At 43.3% G+C, this 23,920-nt stretch overlaps 2 protein-coding genes across 5 annotated transcripts in view; both read left to right on the forward strand.

Moving 5' to 3' along the window:
- Positions 1-5,035, forward strand: part of MCOLN3 (mucolipin TRP cation channel 3) — a 28,414-nt gene extending 23,379 nt beyond the window's left edge. For both annotated transcript variants that reach the window (XM_039246930.1, XM_039246931.1), the window contains 4 exons: positions 1,909-2,010; positions 2,120-2,242; positions 3,083-3,289; positions 4,765-5,035. In XM_039246930.1, the coding sequence (XP_039102861.1) occupies positions 1,909-2,010; positions 2,120-2,242; positions 3,083-3,289; positions 4,765-4,899 (567 nt within the window). In that variant the 3' untranslated portion in view covers positions 4,900-5,035. The remainder of the gene's footprint in view (positions 1-1,908; positions 2,011-2,119; positions 2,243-3,082; positions 3,290-4,764) is intronic.
- Positions 5,036-8,394: 3,359 nt separating this feature from the next.
- Positions 8,395-23,920, forward strand: part of MCOLN2 (mucolipin TRP cation channel 2) — a 62,915-nt gene continuing 47,389 nt past the window's right edge. The window contains exon 1 of one of the 3 annotated variants that reach the window (XM_039246913.1): positions 8,395-8,471. In XM_039246913.1, coding sequence (XP_039102844.1) covers positions 8,395-8,471 — 77 coding nt within the window. Of the gene's footprint in view, positions 8,472-9,076; positions 9,121-22,518; positions 22,534-23,920 lie in introns of those variants that run through there. The other 2 variants (XM_039246914.1, XM_039246916.1) reach the window with 2 other exon arrangements.

Consider the following 23,920-nt stretch of genomic DNA (forward strand, 5'->3'; position numbering starts at 1 on the left):
AGCGAAAGTCGGACGCTCAACCGACTAAGCCACCCAGGCGCCCCAGTTAACCTTGTTTCTAATTCTGTTCCTCCTATTCTCTGTTAGATCTGCTCCAATCCGGCTGCCCTACCACTCTATAGAAAATGTTCCTTCCAATGACCTCCAGTGTTGCTGAGTCCAATAATTCATTATTTATCCTCATCTTGACCTATCAGCAGATTCTAACATTGCAAACCTTCCCTCTTTGTTGATGCACTTTTCCCCTGAGCTATCATTTACCTGGTTTCCATCCTAAATCATGGGCTGGTCTTCTGACTTTCTTTGCTGGTTCCTTCTCATCTCTCTAGCCTGTTAAAGTGACAGTGCCTCAAGGTGCAGTGCTTGCACATATTTTCTTTTCTGCTACAGTCTTGGTGATCTCATCACGTCCCATGGCTTTAGATAGTACCTCTCTGCCAGTGATTTCTAAATCTGTATCTTCAGCTTGGAATTCTTCTCTGAAGTCGTCTCAAATATCCAGCTGTCATTTTCATATCACTTGGACGTCTACTTGGGCCCTCAAATTTAACATATTATGTGGTGTATATATCCAACAGAATACTACTTGGCAGTGAAAATGAATGAAATCTTGCCATTTGCAACAATGTGGATAGAACTGGAGGGTATTATGCTATGTGAAATAAGTCAGTCAAAGACAGATATCATATGATTTCACTTATATGTGGAATTTGAGAAACATCACAGATGAACATAGGGGAAGGGAAGGAAAACTACGATAAAAACACAGAGGGAAGCAAACCATAAGAGACTCTTAAATACAGAGAACAAGCTGAGGGTTGCCAGAGAAGAAGTGGGTGGGGGGTAGGTTAAATGGGTGATGGGCATTGAGGAGGACACTTTTCCGGGTGAGCACTGGGTGTCATATGTAAGCATATGTAAGAGATGAATCACTGGGTCTTACTCCTGAAGCCAAGACTACACTATATGTTAACCAACTTGAATTTAAAAAAATAACAAAAAACAGAACTCCCCAAATCTCAGTCTCTACCTCCACAGTCCAAACCTGCTTCTCGATGGCTTTTTTAACTTCAGTTAATGGCAGTTCTTTTCAGTTGCTTAAGACAAAGGTCATAGATTTATCTTTGACTCTTCTCTTTCACTGTTCCCCTCTTCCCTCCATCTAACCCAAGAGGAAATCCTAGCAATCTACCGTTAAAAATCACCTCATCACCTCTACCATTACCAACCTAGTCTAAGCCACTGTCAGCTCTCATCTATATCATTGCAATTGCCTTCTCCCTCTCCCAACAGTCTGCACTTAACCATAGCAGCCAAATGGAATCATATCCTGTTCAGAGCTTTCAAATCTCCCCAGCCTATCAGAATAAAATACAAAGTTGTTAAATTACCCATGAGGCCCCAAAATACCCACCCCTTTACCTCTATGACTCTGTATTCTCCCTCATTGCTCACTCCAGCTGGACTCTCCATCCCATCCTTGGAGGCAACCTCCTGCTATGGGGCCTTTGCATTTGCTAGTCTCTGTGCCTGGAACACCCCTCTCCTAGCTGTTTGCTTGGCTTGCACTCTGTCACTCCCCTAGGGTCTTTGTTCAAATGCAGCCCCATTTAAAAGGCAACCCCAAAGCCATTCTTTTTCCCATCCCCCGAATTTTCTTCTCAGCACTTACTGTCAGCTAATATATTGAGGGTTTCATTAATTTATTTCTATTATCTCTCCCCACCCCAATCCCCACCACTAGAATGCAAGCTTCATGAGGGAAGGAAATTTTGTCTCTTTGTTCACTTCTTTGTCCTTAGCACCTAGAACACTGCCCGAGTCCTGTCAACCCCACCACCAAAATATTTTTTGTCCTAATGAATTTCTACTAAATAATCTGGTTATTTTTTTTCCACTCTGTTTTAGAGTCTAACAAGTTATGACGTCTGTAGCATACTTCTTGGGACGTCCACCATGCTTGTGTGGCTTGGCGTCATTCGATACCTCGGTTTCTTTCAGAAGTACAATGTAAGGATTCCATGGATCTCCATGCTGTTGGTATTTCTATCTTTCAGAGTTATTGCACTGCTTTGGCTGAGGGACAAGGGGATTCTAATGGCCTCTCTTACTTTCCTAGCTCCTTATTCTGACCCTTCAGGCAGCACTGCCCAATGTCATCAGGTTCTGTTGCTGTGCCGCTATGATTTATTTAGGCTATTGCTTCTGTGGATGGATTGTGCTGGGGCCTTACCATGATAAGGTACCAATAAACAACTTTTTCCTGTTACTGTTAAGCTCTAAAATCGTGCCAGTTATCCTTTTAAAATGAGCTCCTTCTATTTTGTGACTCAGCCTGAAAATGTCAAAGGTGGTATATCTAAGTGCTATGTTTGTAAACGGGTAAGGTGTGACTGACCTGAAAGAATAATTGATTCACTCAGCTACCACACCTCCTGTTGTGGAATATATCAGATAATTATGTGGTTCTTTTTTTTTCTTTTTAGCACTATTAGGTCATGATAAGTCAATTTGATTTATCACTATATATTAGAGTAAACTTATTAGGCAAGACTAGAGTAAGCTCTTTAGGCAAGACTTTTGGAAATGTGATTTTATTAAAAATGTAGTATAGGGAGGAACTTGAAGAAATATATGAATTTTTTGTTACCAGAGTTGCTCTTAATTATAACACCATTATCCTAAATGGAATGAACTTTAAAATGAGAAGTATGAATGTGTATGGTTGGGACTTGGGTGTCTCTGCATAAGTGTTTCTAGGATCTCTTTCCATGTCGGTAGAGGGAATGGTAAGACTTGACTCAGAAAAGCATTGAGGGTGTAGACCAGCAGCTTCAATTCAGGCTGCTCCCATTAAGGGGAACATGAAGAAGGTGCTGCTTGTCCTGGGAAAAACAGTAGGCATTATACAGGTTTCGTGTATCACATAGCAAATGCTTGTAGTTAACTGCAGATTCACTACATAGTTTGCAAGGGTAACTTGGGATATGTGGTCTGTTAGTTTTAATATAGTGTCATGAACAAAGTCTCCAACAGGAAGGAACATGAAATAAAGTGAACTTTTTCTCTTCTCTTTTTCCAGTTCCGTTCTCTGAACATGGTCTCTGAGTGCCTTTTCTCTCTGATAAATGGAGATGATATGTTTGCCACATTTGCAAAAATGCAACAAAAAAGTTACTTGGTCTGGTTGTTTAGCAGAATTTACCTCTACTCATTTATCAGCCTATTTATATATATGATTTTAAGTCTTTTCATTGCGCTGATCACTGATACATATGAAACAATTAAGGTAGGTTCATCAAGACCCACAAGGAGCAGCATTTTTCCAGAACTTGTAGAATGGCAATGAAATATGGTACCTAAGAGGGAGGAGAACAGCTAGAATGTTAATTTTTTCAAGGTAGAAAAGAAAGGCTTCAGCTTTAGATATTGAGAAACAGAAATGAATTTGAATTTGTAGTATATTTTAGGTTTTGTCTCTAAGTCGTACTTTTTTTCAAACAAGATTTCTAAACTTGTATTAGAATTATAAAGACTAGTAGGCATTGGGTAAGTGAAACATATGGCAATTCAAAATTTGATGGGGACCATTTAAAATCCAATTTTCATAAAGAAAAATTGACCTCTTGGTTTGGAGTATACTGTGACTGACTCTTTGCAAGGACCTGCCTGGGACCATCCCAGGGGCCTGATCTCCAAAAGACTGAAGGGATTGACATGTCAGGTACTAGCCATGTAAGCTTTAGATGTATCAGAAAAGCTGAGTTGAAAAGCTGTTATTTATATTGTCCCTTACATGGGATATTTTAAAATTAGTATCAGCCCTTTGAAATATGGAAAAGTAGGCTAAATATCCATCTATATATTTAAATTTCTGATAACCTTATACTATTAAGTATACCACTGACATAGATACTTCCACTTGGGAGCTTGCTGGGTATGAGAAGGTAATGAAACATGATGTTATAGAAATGGCCCCAGGGATACAGAGAGGGTTAGCAGGAGTTGATGAGTTAATAATTATGAATACCTTGCTGCTGAAGCCAGGGCCACAACTTCATTTTTACTGAATTAGATTTCAGGAACTGACTGTCCTCAATACTTGCTTGGCAGATGTGTGTTTAGAGTCACCAAGGCCACTGGGAAAGAGTATAGTTGTACATGTCCAAATCCCTCCCCACTGTGCTCTAAAAATTCACTGCCTTCATCTCTGCATGCAGAGAACTACATGTTATTCAAGGGTGATAGCCACCGTCTCAAAGGTAGTAATATTAATTGACAACTCTTGGTCTGAGACTCACAGTTTAGATGCTTACCTCCTTCCCATGGGCTCAAAGCACCTGTCAGGTGGGCAAGTGATGGCTGATCCTCTCTGGTCAGGATATGCTCTAGAGATCTTAGATCCCGAACAGATGCTAACATAGGACCCTTCGACTTGTCTGAAAGAGACACTCCAAGAGGGTGTCCAGAATGGATTCTTCCTGGAAGGATGGCTCAGACTCAGATTCAGTATGCCTATTTTGGATTGAGCCAGACCCACAAAAGAGAGCCCAGTAGGACACTGCAGAATTCTAGGCCCACTTTCCATTAGCTAAACCTAAGAATGTCTCTAGTGGCTACATCTTCCTGAAAATACTTGAAAGTGACTGAACTATCCCTTTAGAAAGATGCCCTCCCTTGACAAATGATCCATTTTGGATGTGGAATAAAGCTGTTTTCAAGGGACTTATTCATGAGAACATTTTTTTTTTTAATTCTATGTAGCATTACCAACAAGATGGCTTCCCAGAGACTGAACTTCGCACATTTATAGCAGAATGCAAAGATCTACCCAATTCTGGAAAATACAGATTAGAAGACGACCCTCCGGTTTCAATATTCTGCTGTTGTAAAAAGTAGCTATCAGGCTAATCTGTGCTCTAGAGGGATATGTAATATATATCTGAGTTGAGAAACTATGGATATTTTAAGATCAGGTATAGTATGTTTGAAGACTATTACTTTGAGCAAACCAATAGCTCTAATTCATCAAGAACTATTTATATTTTTGAAAGCAATATTTAATGTTGTTTGCAGCTTTATATTGGGGTTTATTTTTTTAAACTAATTCGATGAGAGAAGCCATTGGGTTATTATTTCTTGTTTATTTTGCCTTTGCTTTAGAATATGCTCTCCACCCCCCTCTTTAGCTCTTACACTCTTGCTTCCAGCTATTTTGACTGGATTGATTGTGTCATCAGTGGAGAACAATGCCTGCTCTGACTTCATAAAACTCACTAACTCTGCTCTTGACCACTCTGGGGTTCATCTGTGAGAGAGAGGGGAGGTGGTTGATATATATCAGTAATTACTTTTATTTTATTTTATTATTTTATTTTATTTTATTTTATTTTTTTATCAGAGAGAGAGCACGAGAGTGAGGGAGCATGGGGGAGAAGGGCAGAGGCAGAGAAAGTAAGAATCTTAAGCAGGCTCCATGCTCAGTGTGGGGCTTGACTTGGGGCTTAACTGTGGGGCTTGATGTGGGACTCAATCCCTGGGATCCTGACCTGAACCAAAATCAAGAGTCAGTAGCTCAACCAACTGAGCCACCCAGGCATCCCTAATCATTGCATTTTAAATTCTCTTGGGGTGCATGGGTCGCTCAGTAAGTTAAGCGTCTGACTCTGGATTTTGACTCAGGTCATGATCTCACAGTCTGTGAGTTCAAGCCCTATCTCAGGCTCTCTGCAGTTAGCGAAGTGCCCTCTTTAAGGATCCTCTGTCCTCTTAAGAGTCTCTGCCCCTCCCCTACTAGTGTGTGCATGTGCACATGCTCTCTCAAAAATAAACATTGAAGTACTTTAAAAAAAGCAAACCTTAAAAAAAAAACAATTTGCTCATAACTTAAAAATAAGTAGAAAATGTGTGCCTTAAAAGACAAAGAACAAACTCTCCTTTCCTTGGATACTGCTGATTGGAATTTCAGGGATTTTTACAACATGTATCTTTGTTTTGTGCACTATTTATTCAAATAGAAATGAATTTAATGATGTGCAATAAAGGTTTTCTCAAAACAAACTTTTTTTGGTAAAGAAAACGGATTTGTTAATTTTTAATTTTGTGTCAGGGGCTAAATGAAGATAGCCTTGAGACACTGAAGTCTTATTATTTAACATAATGAGGTTTATAATAATGACTCCAGGTGTTGAAATTTGAGGTTTTATAATGAGTATAAGCAATTCTTGCTGTACTTATGGCTTTTAAGAAATGGAAAATCTAAGTCTCTGGATCCCCTGGTGTTTCATTTGCACATTAAAATTTGAGATACGTGGAGTCCCCTATTGCCACCATTTCATCCCCTACAGTGTTTGATAGGAATTTACTTACTGTTTATTTTTTAAACCATATGTTTATAAGAAATAATACTGTTATATCGATCCATAACATGTGCATCACCAATTACAGCTATTTATGTACATGTATGTCTTCTCCACTTTTTGAAACGAAGGAAACTTCTCTAGGTCAGGAAACTGATTCAAGGGCAGTGACAGTGAATTAGATCTCTTGTCAGTGTAGCAATGTGGTGAGAGTAAAGATTTTGGAAACTCGAAAGACCTGAGTTGAAATCTTGGATCTACAATAGTTTCTGTGGGTGACCTCAGGGCAGCAACTTAAACCTCTCTGAACCCATTTCCTCATTTCAAAAGCAGCTGACAGTACACAGAGTGCTGAGTGTTCAGGGAGATAACATGCAAATCAACCTTCCTACCTAGTAGGCACACAGGGTTACTCCCGGCCCCTTGAGGCACAGAGCCCTTCCATGTGGTAAATGTTCTTAATAAATGCACTGCTAACAATGAATTTTCTTTTTAATTACCCACTGGTAAGTTATTCAGTAGAAATACTGAAGTTTTAGAAAACGTTAGTATTTTGGGGTAGTTTGCTGGTACAAAAAAAGTTATTCCAGTTTACAGTCCACCTCTGAAGGGATTGTTGTCCCTGGTGGATTCCTGTAATTTTGGAGGTAATAGGGCTGTACTTTCATGGGAAGTATTTCTCTGAATTAAAAAGGCTTGAAAATTCTTTAGCATAAAAATTATGTGTGTACATATATTCTCTATGTATATGTCTGTCCTTTCCATATACTTCCTCCAACACTCTCCAATCAAGCCACCGTCTGCCTTTTTTCAAGGGAGTCACATCCTCCCCACAAGAACAGAGCCATGCCATTTCCTCTCCTTTTCTTACAAAAAGGAACCTAACCATACCACCCTTGCAGCCACGTGCAGGCACTGAACTGTGTAAACGGGATTTTCCAAGCCTGTCTGCAGTCAGTGAGCACCTCGATGAAAGGGACTCTAAAATAAGCATTTTTGCCTTAAAAGCGACTTGCAAAAGAGGATCAACTATGTATGTTTGTTTACACCATTCTGTCCAATTACGTCTACCTGAAGACGCACGTTACAATAATTACTTGGCAAAATATTCTTTGCCTTAGCTAAACCCCGAAACCCTTTAAACACTTGCTGATCCAAATCTGGACGTCGGACTTTCAGTGCTACTGCTGCTTATCACGTAAAAAGAAGGACGAGGACTCCCTGGAAAACAGGCTGTTGGCCAGCTTCAAGCTGAACGTGACATTGGGCAAATGAGGGAGACCCTCACCTCTTAAGATTCGTGCCTGGTTTCCAGCTGGCCGGTTTCCCTTCCTTTCGTGCTGTGGGAGGGAAGCTCAGAGGCCGCAGGCTGCGAGCGCGGGCTGAGAGCCCCGCCTCTCTGACTCTGCCGGGGCCATGGGGCCACGTTCTCCGCGAGCGGGGGCTTCGCTCCAGATCCCCGTTTTTCTTTTCCTTGTGCGTCGGTAGCTCTTCACATCTCCGAAACGTGACTCTTGTCACAGAGTTCTGTGATCATCCACTTCAGAATACAAACGCGCTCCAATGAATGAACTTAACCGAATGAGCTTGCCAGTTTACGTAAGGTCCTAGAGGAAAGGGCCGTGCCTTTCTTATCTCGGTGTCCACAGGACCCAGCACTCGGCTTGGCACTGAGAGTATCCTGAACGCATCAAAATAGAAATGACTACAGAAATGCGCAGAATGGGGCCAGAAAACAAGAGGCAGCGAAACAGGCTGGGGTCGCAGGGGGCGGGAAGTGCGCGGCCCCGCCGCCGGGGGGCAGTGTGGAGGGCGCGCGGCGGCACCCGCGCTCCACGGTCGGGTTCCCTTTAGAAGGCGCTTCTCCCTCGCCGGACCCTCCAGCAGGCAGCCCGCACGCGGAGCGGGCTGGCCGCAGCGCCTGGCACACCCGAGGCTCCAGCGCGGGAGCTTCGGGCCCGCACCCCGGGGCGGCGGCGGCAGGTGCGGCCGTCCCACCCTCGGCTTTCTCCTCCTGCCGCACCGGGGCCGAGTCATGCCTCCCGGCGTGGAGGCGCTGGACCTGCCGGCGTGGAACGGAGCCTCGGGCCTGTCCTGGGGACCCCGCCACAGGTCAGTACCCCTGGGACTCGGCTCCGCCCTCTTGGAGCGCCCTGGGGGCCCTCCTGCATTCCGCGGTCCCTCCCCGGGCTGCTCTCCTCCTGGGGTCTTCGGGCGTCCCCTCCCAGCGCCCCCGCCTGGCTCCGCGACGCTGCCTCCAGCCTCCCGGGCTTCGGGGAGGCCCGCGGGCTGACACGTGGAAGAAGTCCCCCAGGGCCCGAGTTGAGAAGCTCCCCGCCCGCTCCCCAGCTCGCCCTGCCGGCGGGAGGCGACGCGGCGGAGGTGTTGACTCGGGGGCGGGGCGGGAACGCCCGGCCACGCGCCTCGGGGCTCCCGGCGCGCACTTCAGCCGCGCTGTCCCGCGGACACGCCGCCCGAGCGGCGCCCCCGGCCGCTGCGCCCCGCCGTCCGCACCCGGGGTCTGCGGGCCCCGGGAGGCTGCACGCAGGGTAAGGGAAGGCCGCCCGCCTAGACGGGCTCCAACTTAAGGGGAGGCGCGCCCGGGAAGGCGGAGAGGCGCGCGCACCGCACGGGCTCTCCTGCTGGGAATCCCGAAAGCCCAGGAAAGTTTTGGAGGCGGAGGCATGGCCCGGCAGCCGTACCGGGCTCCCCGCGCCGGGACGCGGGCGACGGGAGCAGGTGTTTTCAGGCTAACCGTCAGGTGAGGCGCCTGAGCCGTGTCCTTCAGGACTGTCGGATTCTGGAGGAATTTCATCAAGCGGATGGCTTTACTGTTCTCGACTAGAGCTCTCTTGCTGCCTCGGGCGTGCTTATATTAACTGCCTGCAGTTAGTTAAATAAGGCTGGGCTTTGCCTTCCGGAACAAACAGGCCTTTTCCTCAGGTGGGAGGGTTAGAGTGTGGTTAACCCGAATTCGTCTGCCTTTATGAAAAGGCGTACAGTTCAGCCGGATGGCGCTGCCAAGGGACCCCGCCTCTGTGGTTAGAGCCACAACCACCCAGCTGCGTGGCTGAACCTGGGGGCGGGGGAAGGTGAGTACCAACAGGCCTTCACTCCCCCTCTGGTCACAGAACAAATCCGGTGGTGGGCTGTTAGATTTTCTCAAAATAGCGGGGAGACTCTCCTGCGTTTCCTGCATGGCGTCCTCAGCATTGCCAGCGGACTTGATGCTAGCAAGGAAAGCCAGAATTTAAGAGAATTTACTTGATCTCCTGTGATTGTCCAGATGACTATTTCATTCCAAGCAAGCGTGGTGTATATATGTGTTTTTTAGACCTTTGAAAGGCCAGTTTTGAATTCGAAGACATAACTTTGGTACAACTTTGATGACTGGGTACTTGCAAATGTTATGCTAAAATGACCATCTGTCTTACGTGTCGATTTTTAATGGCGCACATGGGCAGAAGTTATACAATTCTCCCACTGCCTTAGCTCTAAAAGCTCTGTCCTAAAAGGTGGGGAGCAAACGGACTCTGGGTTTACTTACTGTCTTCTGTGTGGACTGATAAACAGGCTTAGGCTTACGGTGGGTGTGGTGTATAATCTTTCTGGTTTTTAAAAAATCTTTACTCCAGTATTTTTCTTAGCACATTTCCTTAACAACTTAACCATTTGTATCATATCCAATGGGTATCTCCAGAGGCTCCCATTCTTGCCGTACAGGACACACGCTTGGCTCTGCACACAAATAGCTTTCGAAGGGATTTGCATTTAAAAATATATATATATCCGGTTGTGCAGTGCCACTGGGAAACAGGCTTGTTTCATTGTAAACTGAGAATGGAAGAAGTGGTCATTAAGAGAGGGGTGGGAGAGGTTGTCTCAATGTCAAGGTATGAATTCTGATGTTTTATGCTCAAGGGACCAGCTGCGTTGTTCTCTGCAGAGGTGGGACATGGGCTTCACACTTTCGGGAGCTGTTTACCACCTCTGTGATGTGCTAACCAAACAGCCCAAGCTTGGGGGAATCCAGTAGCTTCTTCTGTTTGAGTCAACAGTCTCAAGAGTTCAGCTCATCTTCCTCTTCATACTTTAAGATGAGTCATCCAAACTCTCATCATCTACTTGCCCTTCTCCATTAGCAAACCTTCCTTAAACCAGGTTCTATGGCCTGGACCCTTTACAAACAGACACATATCCCACTCTTCCCCTGAGCGTGGCCATGCAGGGACCAGCATAATGGTGCCAAGTTGATTTAATCTCCTGCGCTTAAAAATCGGTAAATCCTGAAGTGTTTTAGGAGGCCATGTTCCTTTCTCCCAAGGAGGAGCATATTGAAAGTGTTTTGGGGACGCCTAGGTGGCTGAGTCAGTTGAGTGTCCAACTTTGGCTCAGCTCTCGTGGTTCATGAGTTCGAGCCCCGCATCAGGCTCTGTGCTGACAGCTCAGCCTGGAGCCTGCTTTGGATTCTATGTCTCCCTCTCTTTCTGTCCCTCCTCTGCTCATGCCCTGTCTCTCTCTCTCTCAAAAATAAATAAACATTAAAAAAATTTTAAAGCCAAAAGTGTTGATTTTAACAACAGAGTAATAAATATAAAATCTCTTAATGAAGCAAGGAGGAAGAGTATGGAGACAATTTTTGAACAGAATGGCAGAATATAGAGAACTCAAAGGCAGGAATGATCATATTCACAAGCTAATCTCTTCAGCCTCGGTTTCTTCACTGCTGTGAAGTGAAACCCAGGATAAGACAGTTCTTAAAACAGCGGAAAAACAGGTGGCTTCTTGTGCTACAGTTTTCAAAGTGAAATTAGCGGCCAAAGAAAGCCCTTTGGGCCATGAAAGGCAAAAATGGGATCTTCTCTGAGGCTGGACTGTTCTCAGCCACGGCCAGGAGTCTAGGTTCCGCATGTGAGTTCTGAAGAGTGAGATCACCCTTCAGTGAGCTCTTCCGGCATGGGTTGTGGGCTTCATAGAGAAAAGAAATTTTATTTCCAGACTTCATTCTTTTTTACTCAAACTGCAATGTTCTTTTCAGGATTGAATGTTTAAAGCCAGGTTTTAGTCTGTTTACTTGTTTGCTTTGGCAGTCATGGCGAGGTGAGGGCAGTGGGGGTGGGTGGGAGGTGCTAGTGCTTCCCATTCTCCTTAGCAGACCTCTAGCTGAGCTTTCTACTCTGTTTTGACCTTGGCCCCCTGCCTCCTTTTCCCAGTGTGACAAGACACCTTTGGTGGGGGAGGGAGGTTGCCAATATTCCTTGGGGGATGGCTTCCTTCCTACTCCTTTGAAGGTTATCTTCTGTTCTGTCTCCTTGAATACATCTGTCAGGCAATAATTGGTGACTAGTGAAGCCAAAGGTTCTGAAAAATTGTCCTTGCTATAATTCCAGAAGATCCATAATTAAAATGGTGGACTTAAAAAAATTGTATCACCTAGAGCAGCTAGAGGGAATTGTCAGAGGAAAGATGAATCTAGAAATTCCCCAGCTGACACCGAGGTGGGCTTGTCTAAAAATAAGGTAAAGTCATTCAGTGATTTAAGGAGAAAAGGATTAATTATGGCTTTATGGCTTTTAATGTTACTTTTCCCTTATGAGCCATCAGCATGACCGTGTTGAGGGTCTTTTGTTGGAATGTTAGAGAAAGTAAAATGTAGGGACTGCCGTGATTCCATTCATTTCTCCAGCTTTAAGTGCTCTTGGAAGCCTGTATTGCTGAGAAATGGAGTTTTTGCTTTACTTTAATCTGTGACCTAGAGAGCTGATTGGTCAGGATTTTCAAAGGGGGTATGGTTTGTTCAGATCCAGCACTTTAAAAATGTGCAGCCCTACTTCTGCTTTCCTGCTGGCCGAAGGCAGCCAAGTGGTGATGGGGGGTGATTTTATAGGAACTGCTGGCATGGTCGGTCGTCTATAGGGAAATTCCTGAAAGTTGTAGCATGCACATTTTTTTATGAGCGGCTCTGGTGGAAAATGAAAAGCCCTATAATTTTTCTTCCCCAGGGCTTCTCAGGATTAGAATGACCACGTCATTTATGTTCTGAGAGCCATGCTTAGGTGGTAACCAGGGTTTCTCTCTCACTTCTTTCTTTCTTTTTTTAAAAAAATTTTAAATGTTTTATTGATTTCTGAGAGAGAGAGAGAGAGAGAGGGAGAGAGACAGCGTGAGCAGGGGAGAGTCAGAGAGAGAGGAAGACACAGAATCTGAAACAGGCTCCAGGCTCTGAGCTGTCAGCACAGAGCCCAAGGGGGGGGGGGGGCTTGAACCCACGAACTGTAAGATCATAACCTGAGCTGAAGTTGGATGATTAACCAACTGAACCACCCAGGTGCCCCATCTTTTTCTTTCTTTCTTTCCTTCCTTCCTTCCTTCCTTCCTTCCTTCCTTCCTTCCTTCCTTCCTTCCCTCCCTCCCTCCCTCCCTCCCTCCCTCTTTCTCTCCCCTTGACTTCCTTTAATTGGGTCCCAGCTATCCCACAGCATCAACTATCTGGATCCACCTCTCTCTCTGTCTCTCTCTCTCTGCACAAATCATGAGAAAGTCAGTTCGTTATAGGAATTGGAGTGGAAGAAAAAAAAATGGATGCATGTCGTTGGGATTTTTCTAAAGCCTGCCATCTGCCAGATTGCCTTGTGACATTCAGCCCCTGGGCCAGCATTGTCATTGCTGTAAACACGCTGAAGAGCAGTCTCTGCATGACTTCCCCACTTTCCACATCCTGCACAAACATCAGACAGAGAAATGCTGTATTACCTGGCACGTATTATTAGATACTTTTTTACATAACTTAGTTTAATTCATAATAACTCAAGAATCCATATGTTAATCACCAAAAATCAAGAAAATATGGAGAACTTAAAGAAGAAATTTGAGATTACATGTAACATGACTTCAGGAGAGTGCCAAGATTTTTTTGCCTTCTGGTTTATGTACTCCTAGCCTTTTAAGATGTCTACATACAGTTATAAATGTCAGCATTTTTTGAAAAATGGAACCTCAATATATTTATTTTGTAACTTAAAAAATTAACAGTATGCAGAGACATCGTTAGGGCAATACAGTGTTGCCAGTAGGGTTACAATGAACATTTGTGTAGCCATCTTTTTGACTGATACTTGTTCTTAAAAATTCACACCCCCTAATGAAAACACATTTTGAAGTTCACTAAGTTTTAAGCATTTGTCCTGCAAATTCACAGATATTTGATTCCTAGATCACAGATACTCTTCTAGATACCAAGCTGAGTGTCCTTCAAAAATGTACATTTCCATCAATACAGTCTTGTTCTCATTATTGGTAAATAAATCTTAAGATAGATTGTCACTAATTTGGCTGTTAGTACGTTTTTGTTGTTGTTAATGTTCACTGTCCGGTTCAGATCCTTGGCCTATTACTACACATTTTCTTTCTAATAACTTGGAGCTCTCTACAGATAATAGGTCATAAACTTTTGGCCGTTTAAATATATTGCAGACTTTTCCCCCATTCTGTCTTTTAACTTTTCAGACTCTTAAATGTTTGTGTTAAGATCTGTCAGTCTTTTTCACTGGCTTCTGAGTTGTGTCATCCTTAGAAAAGCCTGTCAAATCATATTTTAAAAAATTTTCTCTTATGCTTCTACCAATTTTATTTTTTAAATGTGTCTAAATTTTACTTTTGCATTTGGATTCCAGGAGGACTCTCATTTTCTTTCTCCCCAATAGATTCCAAGTTTTCATGATAACAATTCATTAAATAGTTCATTCTTTGGAAAGACTTTAGGAATATTAAATAAAACAAAATAGGTTTCTATCAGCAAACCAAGCAACTAAATACCTAAAACTCTCGAATGTATCTTGGCTGAGCAAGCCTTTTCAGTATATTTTTAAATTTTTTTAATGTTTATTTATTTCTGAGAGAGAGAGAGACAGCATGAGCAGGGGAGGGTCAGAGAGAGAGGGAGACACAGAATCTGAAACAAGAGACAGGCTCTGAGCTGGCTGTCAGCACAGAGCCTGACATGGGGCTTGAACTCATAAACTGTGAGATCATGACCTGAGCCGAAGTTGGACACTTAACTGACTGAGCCACCCAGGTGCCCCTCTGTATATTTTTAATTCAGAATTTCCTATCAGTGTTTTAGACTTTATATTATTGTTGTATTATTTTTATTATATTTGTTATTGTTGTCATTATTATTAGTTCATCTTAACAGGTACTAGCCAACACGGTGTTCCTGTAGTCAAGGTTGTTATCTCATTCATTGACCCATTCATTTCTTTTTCCTAGAAAGGAGTCCTTGAACACCTCTTATGTGCTAGGTGCTCTGCTGTGTGCTGTGGGTACAGTCATGAGCAAGACCAGGCCTTCAGGAAGGTTCTTTTCTAGGGAAGACCAATAAAGAATGTGATGGCAATCATAAAGGACGTTAGGTGCTGAGAGAGGCTATAGGGAAGGATGAGAAGGAGCCAGACACACAGAGAGTTGGGGGCATAGCCGGAAGACAGGTGAAACAGCAAATGCAAATGGCCAGATCAGGGACTGTTTCAGAGCCAGGAAGGAGGCTGTGGGGGTGAGTGGGTATGGGAAGGAGGGGCAGGAGACTTTTAGGCAACGATGGGAGGGTTGGATTTTAGTTTCAGAGCAGAGGGAAGCCACTATGGAGTTTTAAGCAGGGCAGTGATATCTGACTTGTGCTTTTACCATTACCCCTCTGGGGGCGCCTGTGTGGCTCAGTCGGCTGAGCAGGAGACTCTTGATTTCAGCTCAGGTCCTGATCCCAGAGTCATGGGATGGAGCCCCACATCCAGCTCTGTGCTGAGTATGGAGCCTGCTTAGGATTCTCTTTCTCCTTTTGCCCCTCTCCCCTGTTCTCACTCTTTCTCTAAAATGAAAAAAATAAATAAAAATAAAAAATACAAATAAAAAAAACCAAAACATTACCTCTGGCTACCATGTAGAAGAGTGGGAGGCTGTTGTAGCTGTCAGAGAGGTAACAGGGCTGGGACCAGGAAGACTGCCATGGATAGAGAGAGGTGGGGACATGGATTCATGATGTGCTTTGAAGGAAGATTTGATCAGTTGCATGTGTGGATTGAGGAAAAGGAGAAGTCAAATTATGGCTCTGGAGCAAAGTTCCTGTACTTTACTACACATTAAAATCACCTGGAAAGCTTATCAAAAATCTTGATACTTAGCTCATAACTGAGCACCAGTTTTAGAGCCGAATACCTAGGGGCTGGAAGCCAGGCACTGCAACCTTTTAAAAGTCCCCAACTGGGGACACCTGGGTGGCCCAGTCAGTTAAGCATTGGACTTTGGCTCAGGTCATGATTTCATGGGTCATGATCTCACGGTTCATGGGTTCGAGGCCCATGTCAGGCTCTGTGCTGACAGCCCGGAGCCTGGAGCCTGTTTAGGATTCTGTCTCCCTCTCTCTTTCTGCCCTTCCCCTGCTCATGCTCTGTCTCTCTCTCTCTCAAAAGTAAATAAACATTAAAAATATTTAAATAAATACATACATAAATGTCCCAATGCTTCTACTGTGCAGCCAAGTTGGCAAATCACTGATGGGGGAGTGGTTACAGCTGAAACATCTGGATAAATGTGTGTAATCACTCTGCTGAGCAGATGGGTGGAGATGGGGGTGGGGGTTGGTATTAGAAATCTATTAGACATGTGGGTGGGGTTTCAAGGAAGAGGTTGGATAAGAGAGGCTGTTCAAGAGAGAGATTTGCTGGAGTTGCAGATGTGAAAGTCCACATCATGTGGGTAGTATTTAAAGGCACAGCACTGGGCAAACGCTTCTAGAAAGGAGGACATAGGAGAGAAGAGCCTGGCATTCTGTCACCTGAAGTCAGATGGAAGAGGAGGCAGCAAAGGAGGCCGAGAAATGCCCAGCGAGGTAGGCAGAAGAACCAGGGAGTGGGATGTGCTAGAAGCAGAGGGCCGAGGCTGCCCAGGGGATGTACTGGTCAGCACTGTCCGGTGCGGCTCAGCCCCTAGGCTGCAGCCTCAGACGTGACTATTGGTACCTGCAGCCGGAGAGGGTTCACTGGGGTAGAACAAATGGAAACTAAGGGTTTGCTCTCGAGAGCCTGAAGCACAGAGAGACCCTGAGGAAAATAAATGTTGGATTAATTTCATCAGATGGCTTTACTTGCTTTTTCCTTCTCATTTTAATAACATGACCATTTAGAAGTCTCCTGAATTTATGGGCTAGGATTGTCTGCCAAAGTATCACATTTCTAAATAAGAGAAATTATACTCAAAATACTAGTTTATTTGAACATAACATTTTTTTTCTTCATTCCTGACTATCTTCCAGGCTGCTACTCCTTTTATTTAAACAGGTTTTATTTATTTATTTTTGGCAGGGGCGGGGAGGGGCAGAGAGAGAGGGGGAGACAGAGGATCTGAAGTAGTCTCCTCACTGTCAGCGCAGAGCCAGACGTGGGGCTCAAACCTGTGAACCGTGACCTGAGCGGAAGTTGGATGCTCAACCGACTGAGCCACCCAGGTGCCCCTTTAGGTCATTACTTCTTAAGAAATATTTAATTCAGCGATCAAGAAGGAACACTGGACAGAGGGGTCAGTAAATTGGATTCTTCTGGGGGCCGGTTGCAACCTCAGGAGTGCCTTAATTGCCTCATTCATAAAATAAGGAGATGGAAACAGGCAGAGGATTTCAAACTGGGTGCACATTTGAGTAACCTGGGGAGCTTTTTAAAAAGCCCTAGTGCCTGGGCTATACCCACACTGATGAGGCCAGAATCTCTGTGGATGGAGGCTGGGCCTCAGGGGTTTTCAAGTGCTCCCAGTGACTCAGTGTGCAGCCGAGTTTGTGAACAGTGGCCGTAAGTTCTTGTCCAGCTCTAGTATTGAATTAGTCTATTCTTGGTCTTAATATGTTCGCTACCCTCAGCAAACTCAGGAAAAAGGGAAGACTAGATACCAGGTAGGCAATTAGCGGTGTCTGTCAAGGGAGGTCTCAAAATTTACCTTCCAGGCTTCCTTTCACAGGATGGGACTGATGGAAACTCTCCGTAAAAATGAGGGAGCAAAGGAATTCCAGGAAATGTGGATTCCAATTTGGGAAGGAGGCGAGGGGAATTCCCAAACTGATGGCCCTATATAGGGATCAGGAAGCAACCAGTGTAGGCTGGAGCAGGAAGATGAGGCTCCAAGAATGATGAGAAGAAAGAACCCGGGGAAGAAAGAATTTGATGAGTTGCCCAGCTTGTTTGACTGTATTGAAGGGAGCTGGCAGATCCAGCCAGAGTTTAGTGATGGAATCCCAGTTGGTCTGTGAAAACCTGAGCAAAGGGTGAAAAAGGCAGTTAGCTCCAAAAGCTTTTTCTTACAAGGAGGAATATAAAAGTCATAGTGTACTGGTGGCTCAGCTATGAAAAGCATTTGCATATTCGCTTCATAAATTCTGAGTATTAATTTATCCAAAAGTTTTATTAACATTTTATTGAGATGATGAGCAGGGAGGTGAAATGTGTATGCTTGCTGGTGGGTGGGGGGCAGATATAAGAGCTAAAATAATCTTTTCCATGGGAGGATGTAGATTGATAATATCTAAAAGAGGCATGAATAGTGGGGCAGCATTATTTAGAAATATTAAAGTAAATAACTGAAAAGAAACAGATAAAAGAAGTTGCCTCCAAGGAGCGGAAATCAGGGGTGGGGTTGGTTATATAGTTTCTTTAAAATTATGTAGATGAGGGGCACCTGGGTGGCTCAGTCAGTTAAGCGTCTGCCTTCGTATTATAGAATAAATGCAAAGGAAGCCATAAGTGAGATTTAGATAATATTGACATGATACAGTTTACATTCTAAAAAGGCCACTCTGTGCATCAATTTGATATTGTATCTCTAGATGGGATATAGTATGAAGCATACAATATCATCTATGATATATTCCAGACAAAAACGTTTGACTTCAGTCTATCAGACCTCTGCATCTGATAAACAACTTGGCATCATGATCTTACCATTGGTGAGCTAGAACCCCATGTTGGGCTTGGTTTATTTTTATTAAAAAAAAATTATGTATATGATTAAGTTTGGTGGGAAAGATGACATTGGGGAGGTAGTTGGGACCAGAAGACGCAGAATTATATAGATGGAGGTTCCTGGTGGTACTTACTGTTCCCTGTGTTCCCTGTGCTAAAGGTACAGGAAGAATAGATTTGGAAAGTGCTTTACCTGCTTCCTCAGTCCCATCCTGTGTGACGAGTAAGAGACAGTTGTGAAGTAAGAAAACCATTGTGTTCTAGTACCACTGCATCAATACCTGATACCTCAACAGGGATGTCTGTCAGGATCTAGGGGAATAAGCAGCAATTTCTCCCATGCTAAGGAGTTTGTAACGTCAGCACAGATAACACAAGAACATCCACAGGCATGGTGTGGGTGGAGCTCTGAAACACTGGAGAAGTGGTCCCAAATATTTTTGACAACTTTCCCCATCAGTTAAAAGAACATCCACCCTCTCTGAAAGTATGTTTATATATTGTATGTAGAACCATATAGTCTATAAAACAGGTAAAATGAACATTTTAAAGGGTGAGATAGATGAGGATATTAAAATGAATTGCTAAATGCAGTGAGTTTACATCATTAGGACTTCATAGTGTCATTACCTAATAACTTGGGCTATAACACATTTAACAATAGTAGCTTTGGCCAATATTTGAATAGTTTTGAAAAATCTGTTTCTTTTTTCCCAACTTCTTTTCAGATCAGATTTGCTTTCCATCTTTAAAAAAATTTTTTTTAATGTTTATTTTTGAGAGAGACAGAGCCCAAGTTGGGGAAGGACAGAAAGATAGAGGGAGACAGAATCTGAAGCAGGCTCCAGGCGCTGAGCTGCCAGCACAGAGCCTGATGCAGGACTCGAGAACCGTGAGATCCCTGATATCATGACCTGAGCTGAAGTTGGATGTTTAACTGACTGAGCCACCCAGGTGCCCCTTTCATCGTTTTTAAACTCATGGCAAACAAAGTTTGTATTAGGAGAGTATTCATGTTTTCATTTTCTTGATGCTAATGTAGGCCCTCATTGGTTTTCCAGTGAGTCTCATTTTTTGCAAAATCTTTATGTCTCTTGCCTACCTTGTGAGGGTTGACTTAACTGGAGAGTATACTCCAAAAATGCTTAAACGGGCCCACATAAGCCTTAAGAGGTAGGAATATGCTGAAAACCATTGAGGCCACCAACATCAGTGCCCCACTTTGGGATTTTGCTTTCTTCCCCCAGGTTGCCTTGCATACCTACGTGAAACATAGACATCTGGCATTCTGACCAAGTGAGGGCAGCTTGGGCATGACAGATAATAATCCATATAATAAAACTCGTAAATTTAGAGGCGCCTGGCTGGTTCAGTTGGTGGAGTGTCCGACTTCGGCTCAGGTCATGATCTCATGGGTTCGCAAATTCAAGCCCTCCATCAGACTCTCTGCTGTCAGCACAGAGCCTGCTTCAGAAATCTGTCCCCCCCACTCTGCCTCTCCCCTGCTTGCGTGTGCCCTCTCTCTCTCTTCTCTCTCTCCCCTCCTCTCCTCTTTTCTTCTCTCTCTCTCTCTCTCATGTCTCAAAAATAAACACTTAAAAATGTGTAAAATTGTAAATCTTAACTTTTCTCTTGCTAGGTTAATACAGTTAGTAGCCCTAATGCTTTCTCACATACCAATGAATAGTCCGTTTCGTGCACAACCCCTCTTTGGAGGCCACTGTAGTAGAAAACAATCTTTCATACCTCTTTTTGAGTAGGGTAAGTGTCATGCAAGCTGAAAAACTAGCAGCCTGGGCTGGTTAGCTTGTTTGCTGAGCTGATCATGGTAACAGGAACAAGGTACCATCACTGAATTTGGTGTATTTTTCTGAGGCAAAGGCCAAGAGCTTTCACAGGTTCTCACAGGGGGTTATGACCCCAGTGAGGTTAAGAATTGCTGGTAACTTGTTTTTTTTTTTCTTTTTAAAAAACTTCAAGCTTCCATAGACTTTCTTAGTCATTGATTTGTTAAAGCTGGAATTGCCCTTGGACACATGATAGCCTTAAAATTAGCTGACATCACACAATTTTGGTCATCTGAGAGAAGAGTAGGTTTTCTTTAATAACAGACAGTAGCTTTGATGTGCTTCTTCTCGTGACTTGTCACCCAGAGTACTAAGACTCAGGCTTCTTTCTCTCCTAAGTCCTCTTTTCCGTTCTAGCATCTCTAGCTTTTATTTAGCCCACCATGTGAGTGAATTTCTATTCTTTTCCAGATCTTATCTTCATGCTCACCAATACGGTGCTTTTTTTCCTCTGCTATTTTGGTCTTTAACAGTGCTGCTTATTAAGTTTATATAATCCAGATCGTGCATTTCCTATAGTTTAGTGAAACATAAGTAATTAATGAGTAGTGATTCTCTTATTTATTTCATGCCATTTCAGTTTCACAGACTCACTGCAGTTGATGGGTCAGATTGCGATCTTCACTGATTTCTCTTCCTTGACTGATTTTATGGTGTAATTTCTCTTCCCCTGAATTCTGTTATGAGTTAGCCCCACTCTCTGTCCTTTTCTCAACCTGTTGCTGATTTTCCTCATTTGTGCTAGAGCTTGCCGCGTTTCTCCTGCCGACTGAATTCTCACTTGGAAAGTTGTGATCGCAGCTCCAAGCTTTCTGTACCAAACACCCAGCCTGAGCACAGGAAGGTTTTGGACGATTATGTAGCAAATGCAGGGATGTTTTAGTCTTGTGATATTGTCTTGCCTCTTTTGTGTTTTTAGTTTTCCTTCTTTTTCACTTTGCACTGGTTGTTTGTCTTACACCATTATATTTTTGTTATAGGATGTCAATTGTATCTGAGTGTGTATTCAATACCCTTCACTGAACAGGGCACTAGGGCACTACAAATTGGGAAGAGGGGTGCAGGAAAAAGCCCTCAGAAAAGTAAAGTTTAGAAAGCTTGTACATTTACATTATCCTTAAGATTCCAGAATTTTTAAGCCAAAATATCATTACCTTTTCTTTCAAGTTTCTTCCAAACTTCAGATGTTATTTCTAAACTTAAGTTGGACTTTTTTTTTTTAATAAATTCTGGCTCATCCACCAAGGATGCCATCTTTTTTAAAAAATGTTTTTGATGTTTCATTTATTTTTGAGAGAGAGAGAGAGAGAGAGAGACAGCGTGAGCAGGGGAGAGGCAGAGCGAGGGAGACACAGAATCTGAAGCAGGCTCCAGGCTCTGAGCTGGCTGTCAGCACAGAGCCCGATGTAGGGCTCAAACCCACCAACTGTGAGATCATGACCTGAGCAGCAGTCTGACGCTTAACCAACTGAACCACCCAGGTGCCCCTCAACTTATTTTTTTTAAGTTTGTTTATTCATTTTGAGAGAGAGAGAAACAGAGCATGCAAGCTGAGGGGAGGGACAGAGAAAGAGAGAGAGAGAGAATCCCAAGGAGGCTCATGCCTCCAGCCCAGAACTGGATGCAGGGCTTGATCTCACAAACCATGAGACCACGACCTGAGCCAAAATCAAGAGTCAGACATTCAACCGACTGAGATACCCAGGAGCCCCAAATTGGACTTACTAAAACCAGCCAACTCATCCTGTAACTTTATTACTCACATAATTTTTTTTCTGTATTTGTCATTTTATCCTCTGTTGCTTACATTTGACTAGTATTATCCTTTATTTAACCAAGTGGCTTCTGGATGCCTGAGAGGCAAGTTCTTCATGCTAGCATTTTCATTTTTGTTTTTATCCTTCACTGTGCTAGAAGTCTTACAGCTGCTATGTAAGTGAAAAACTTCTGGATGGATAGAGTAGTATAAATAATTTCACACAATAAGTGATTCTGATGTTTGTTATCTCTTTTTCTTTTTTTTTTTTGCCTGCAATTTATTTTCTTAATAAGATTTCTTAGGATAATGTTAATGTCAGTTATCATTTTGTGAATGTTTAGTGGCCATGTAGTCAAAGAAACCAGCAGCTGAAAGGTTTGTTTGAAGCCACGTGAAGCAACTGGGGTGCTGTGTTCTCTCTCTGTTCCTAGGGTGCTAATACATATTTCCATTATAGCATGGAACACATTTTATGATACTTTTATATATTCATATCTTTTTCTTCCATGGAACTGAGCTCTTGGAAGGTGGGAAAATGTCTCTGGCAGAGCCGGGCTCACAGGCATTCAGTGAGTATTTGATCTAATGCCCTGTGTTTCACACCACCGTTTTCAAGAAAACCACCTCTTCTATCTTTAGTATGGTGTTTCTCACACTAGAGGCCAGGGGCGTAGGCAGGAGAGGAATTTCCATGTCTTGTTCTGAGGGTTTATCACAGCTTGTCAGATGCCTTTTTCCTTTAATGAAATGAAAAAAAAAAATACCATGAATCATCAGGATGAATACGTTAGCAACATGGTTCTAACATGAAACATGCATGTTATGTTAGCAACATACGTTCAGACATGCCCATGAACACTTCCTCTGACATGTTCTCAGGGATCTGAAGGTTCATGTTGGAGGACGAGCCGTCAGGGTACCACTTTCTACTTGGAAATGCCTCACTCGGTGCTCCTTGTCAGGCACCCCTGTCACACTTACCTGTGTCATGATGGGATTTCCCTCTGGCTCTGTGGACCCCTCTCCCAGAGTTAGCCCATCTCCACAGTGCTTTGCACACGAGGGTACAGCACTCACTGAGCTATGGGATAACCTGGGAATACGCATTCATAAGTCTTTTTCTCCTACCGGACACTGAGCATCACAGTTCAGGGAACCTCTCCAGCTTTGAGTCCTGAGCACCCAGCTCTCCCAGCACCGTGCATGGTGAGGTAGTCAGATCGAATCCCGAGGTAACTAGAATGGATGCAGGCAAACACATTTTAAAGGTCTCCTCATTCTTTTGAGATGAGAATCATGTGGGCATTGACTTTTCATTTCTCAAAGTGTTTTTTTGTTTTCCCAAAGTTGGTCTGAATACTCTGGTTTCTCTTCAGATCACATAAGTGTTTTTGCCTTTTACCAAAGTTGGTCTTAGAGATATTTGTACCTGTCTTTGTCTTTCAGTATGCTGAGTATGACTGTCTTCTAACTCGTGTCTGATTCTGATATACTTGGCTCTGATTCTGCTCCCTATTTCTTTTAAAAAATATTTTTTTAACATTTTAATTTATTTTTGAGAGGCCGAGTGAGAGCAAGTATGAGCAGGAGAGGGGCAGAGAGAGAGGGGAGACACAGAATCTGAAGCAGGCTCTAGGCTTTGAGCTGTCAAAGAGCCAGACACGGGGCTCAAACTCATGGACTGTGAGATCATGACCTGAGCCAAAGTTGGGCACTCAACTGACTGAACCACCAAGGCACCCATCTGCTTCCTGTTTCTAAGTAGACTATTCCATGTTACTTGGTTACTATCTTCTAGCAAGTGTTGGATGGATTTCTTTAAATTAAATTTGTAAAGATTTTCATCTAAGTTAGCATATAGGGCAACAATGGTTTCTTTTTTTTTTATAATTTTTTTATTTTTACAAATAGTTTATTGTCAAGTTGGTTTCCATATAACACCCAGTGCTCATCCCC

Source organism: Hyaena hyaena, unplaced genomic scaffold (assembly GCF_003009895.1).
Source record: "Hyaena hyaena isolate Hyena2069 unplaced genomic scaffold, ASM300989v1 scaffold_286, whole genome shotgun sequence".
In the NCBI taxonomy this organism is placed as follows: domain Eukaryota; kingdom Metazoa; phylum Chordata; class Mammalia; order Carnivora; family Hyaenidae; genus Hyaena; species Hyaena hyaena.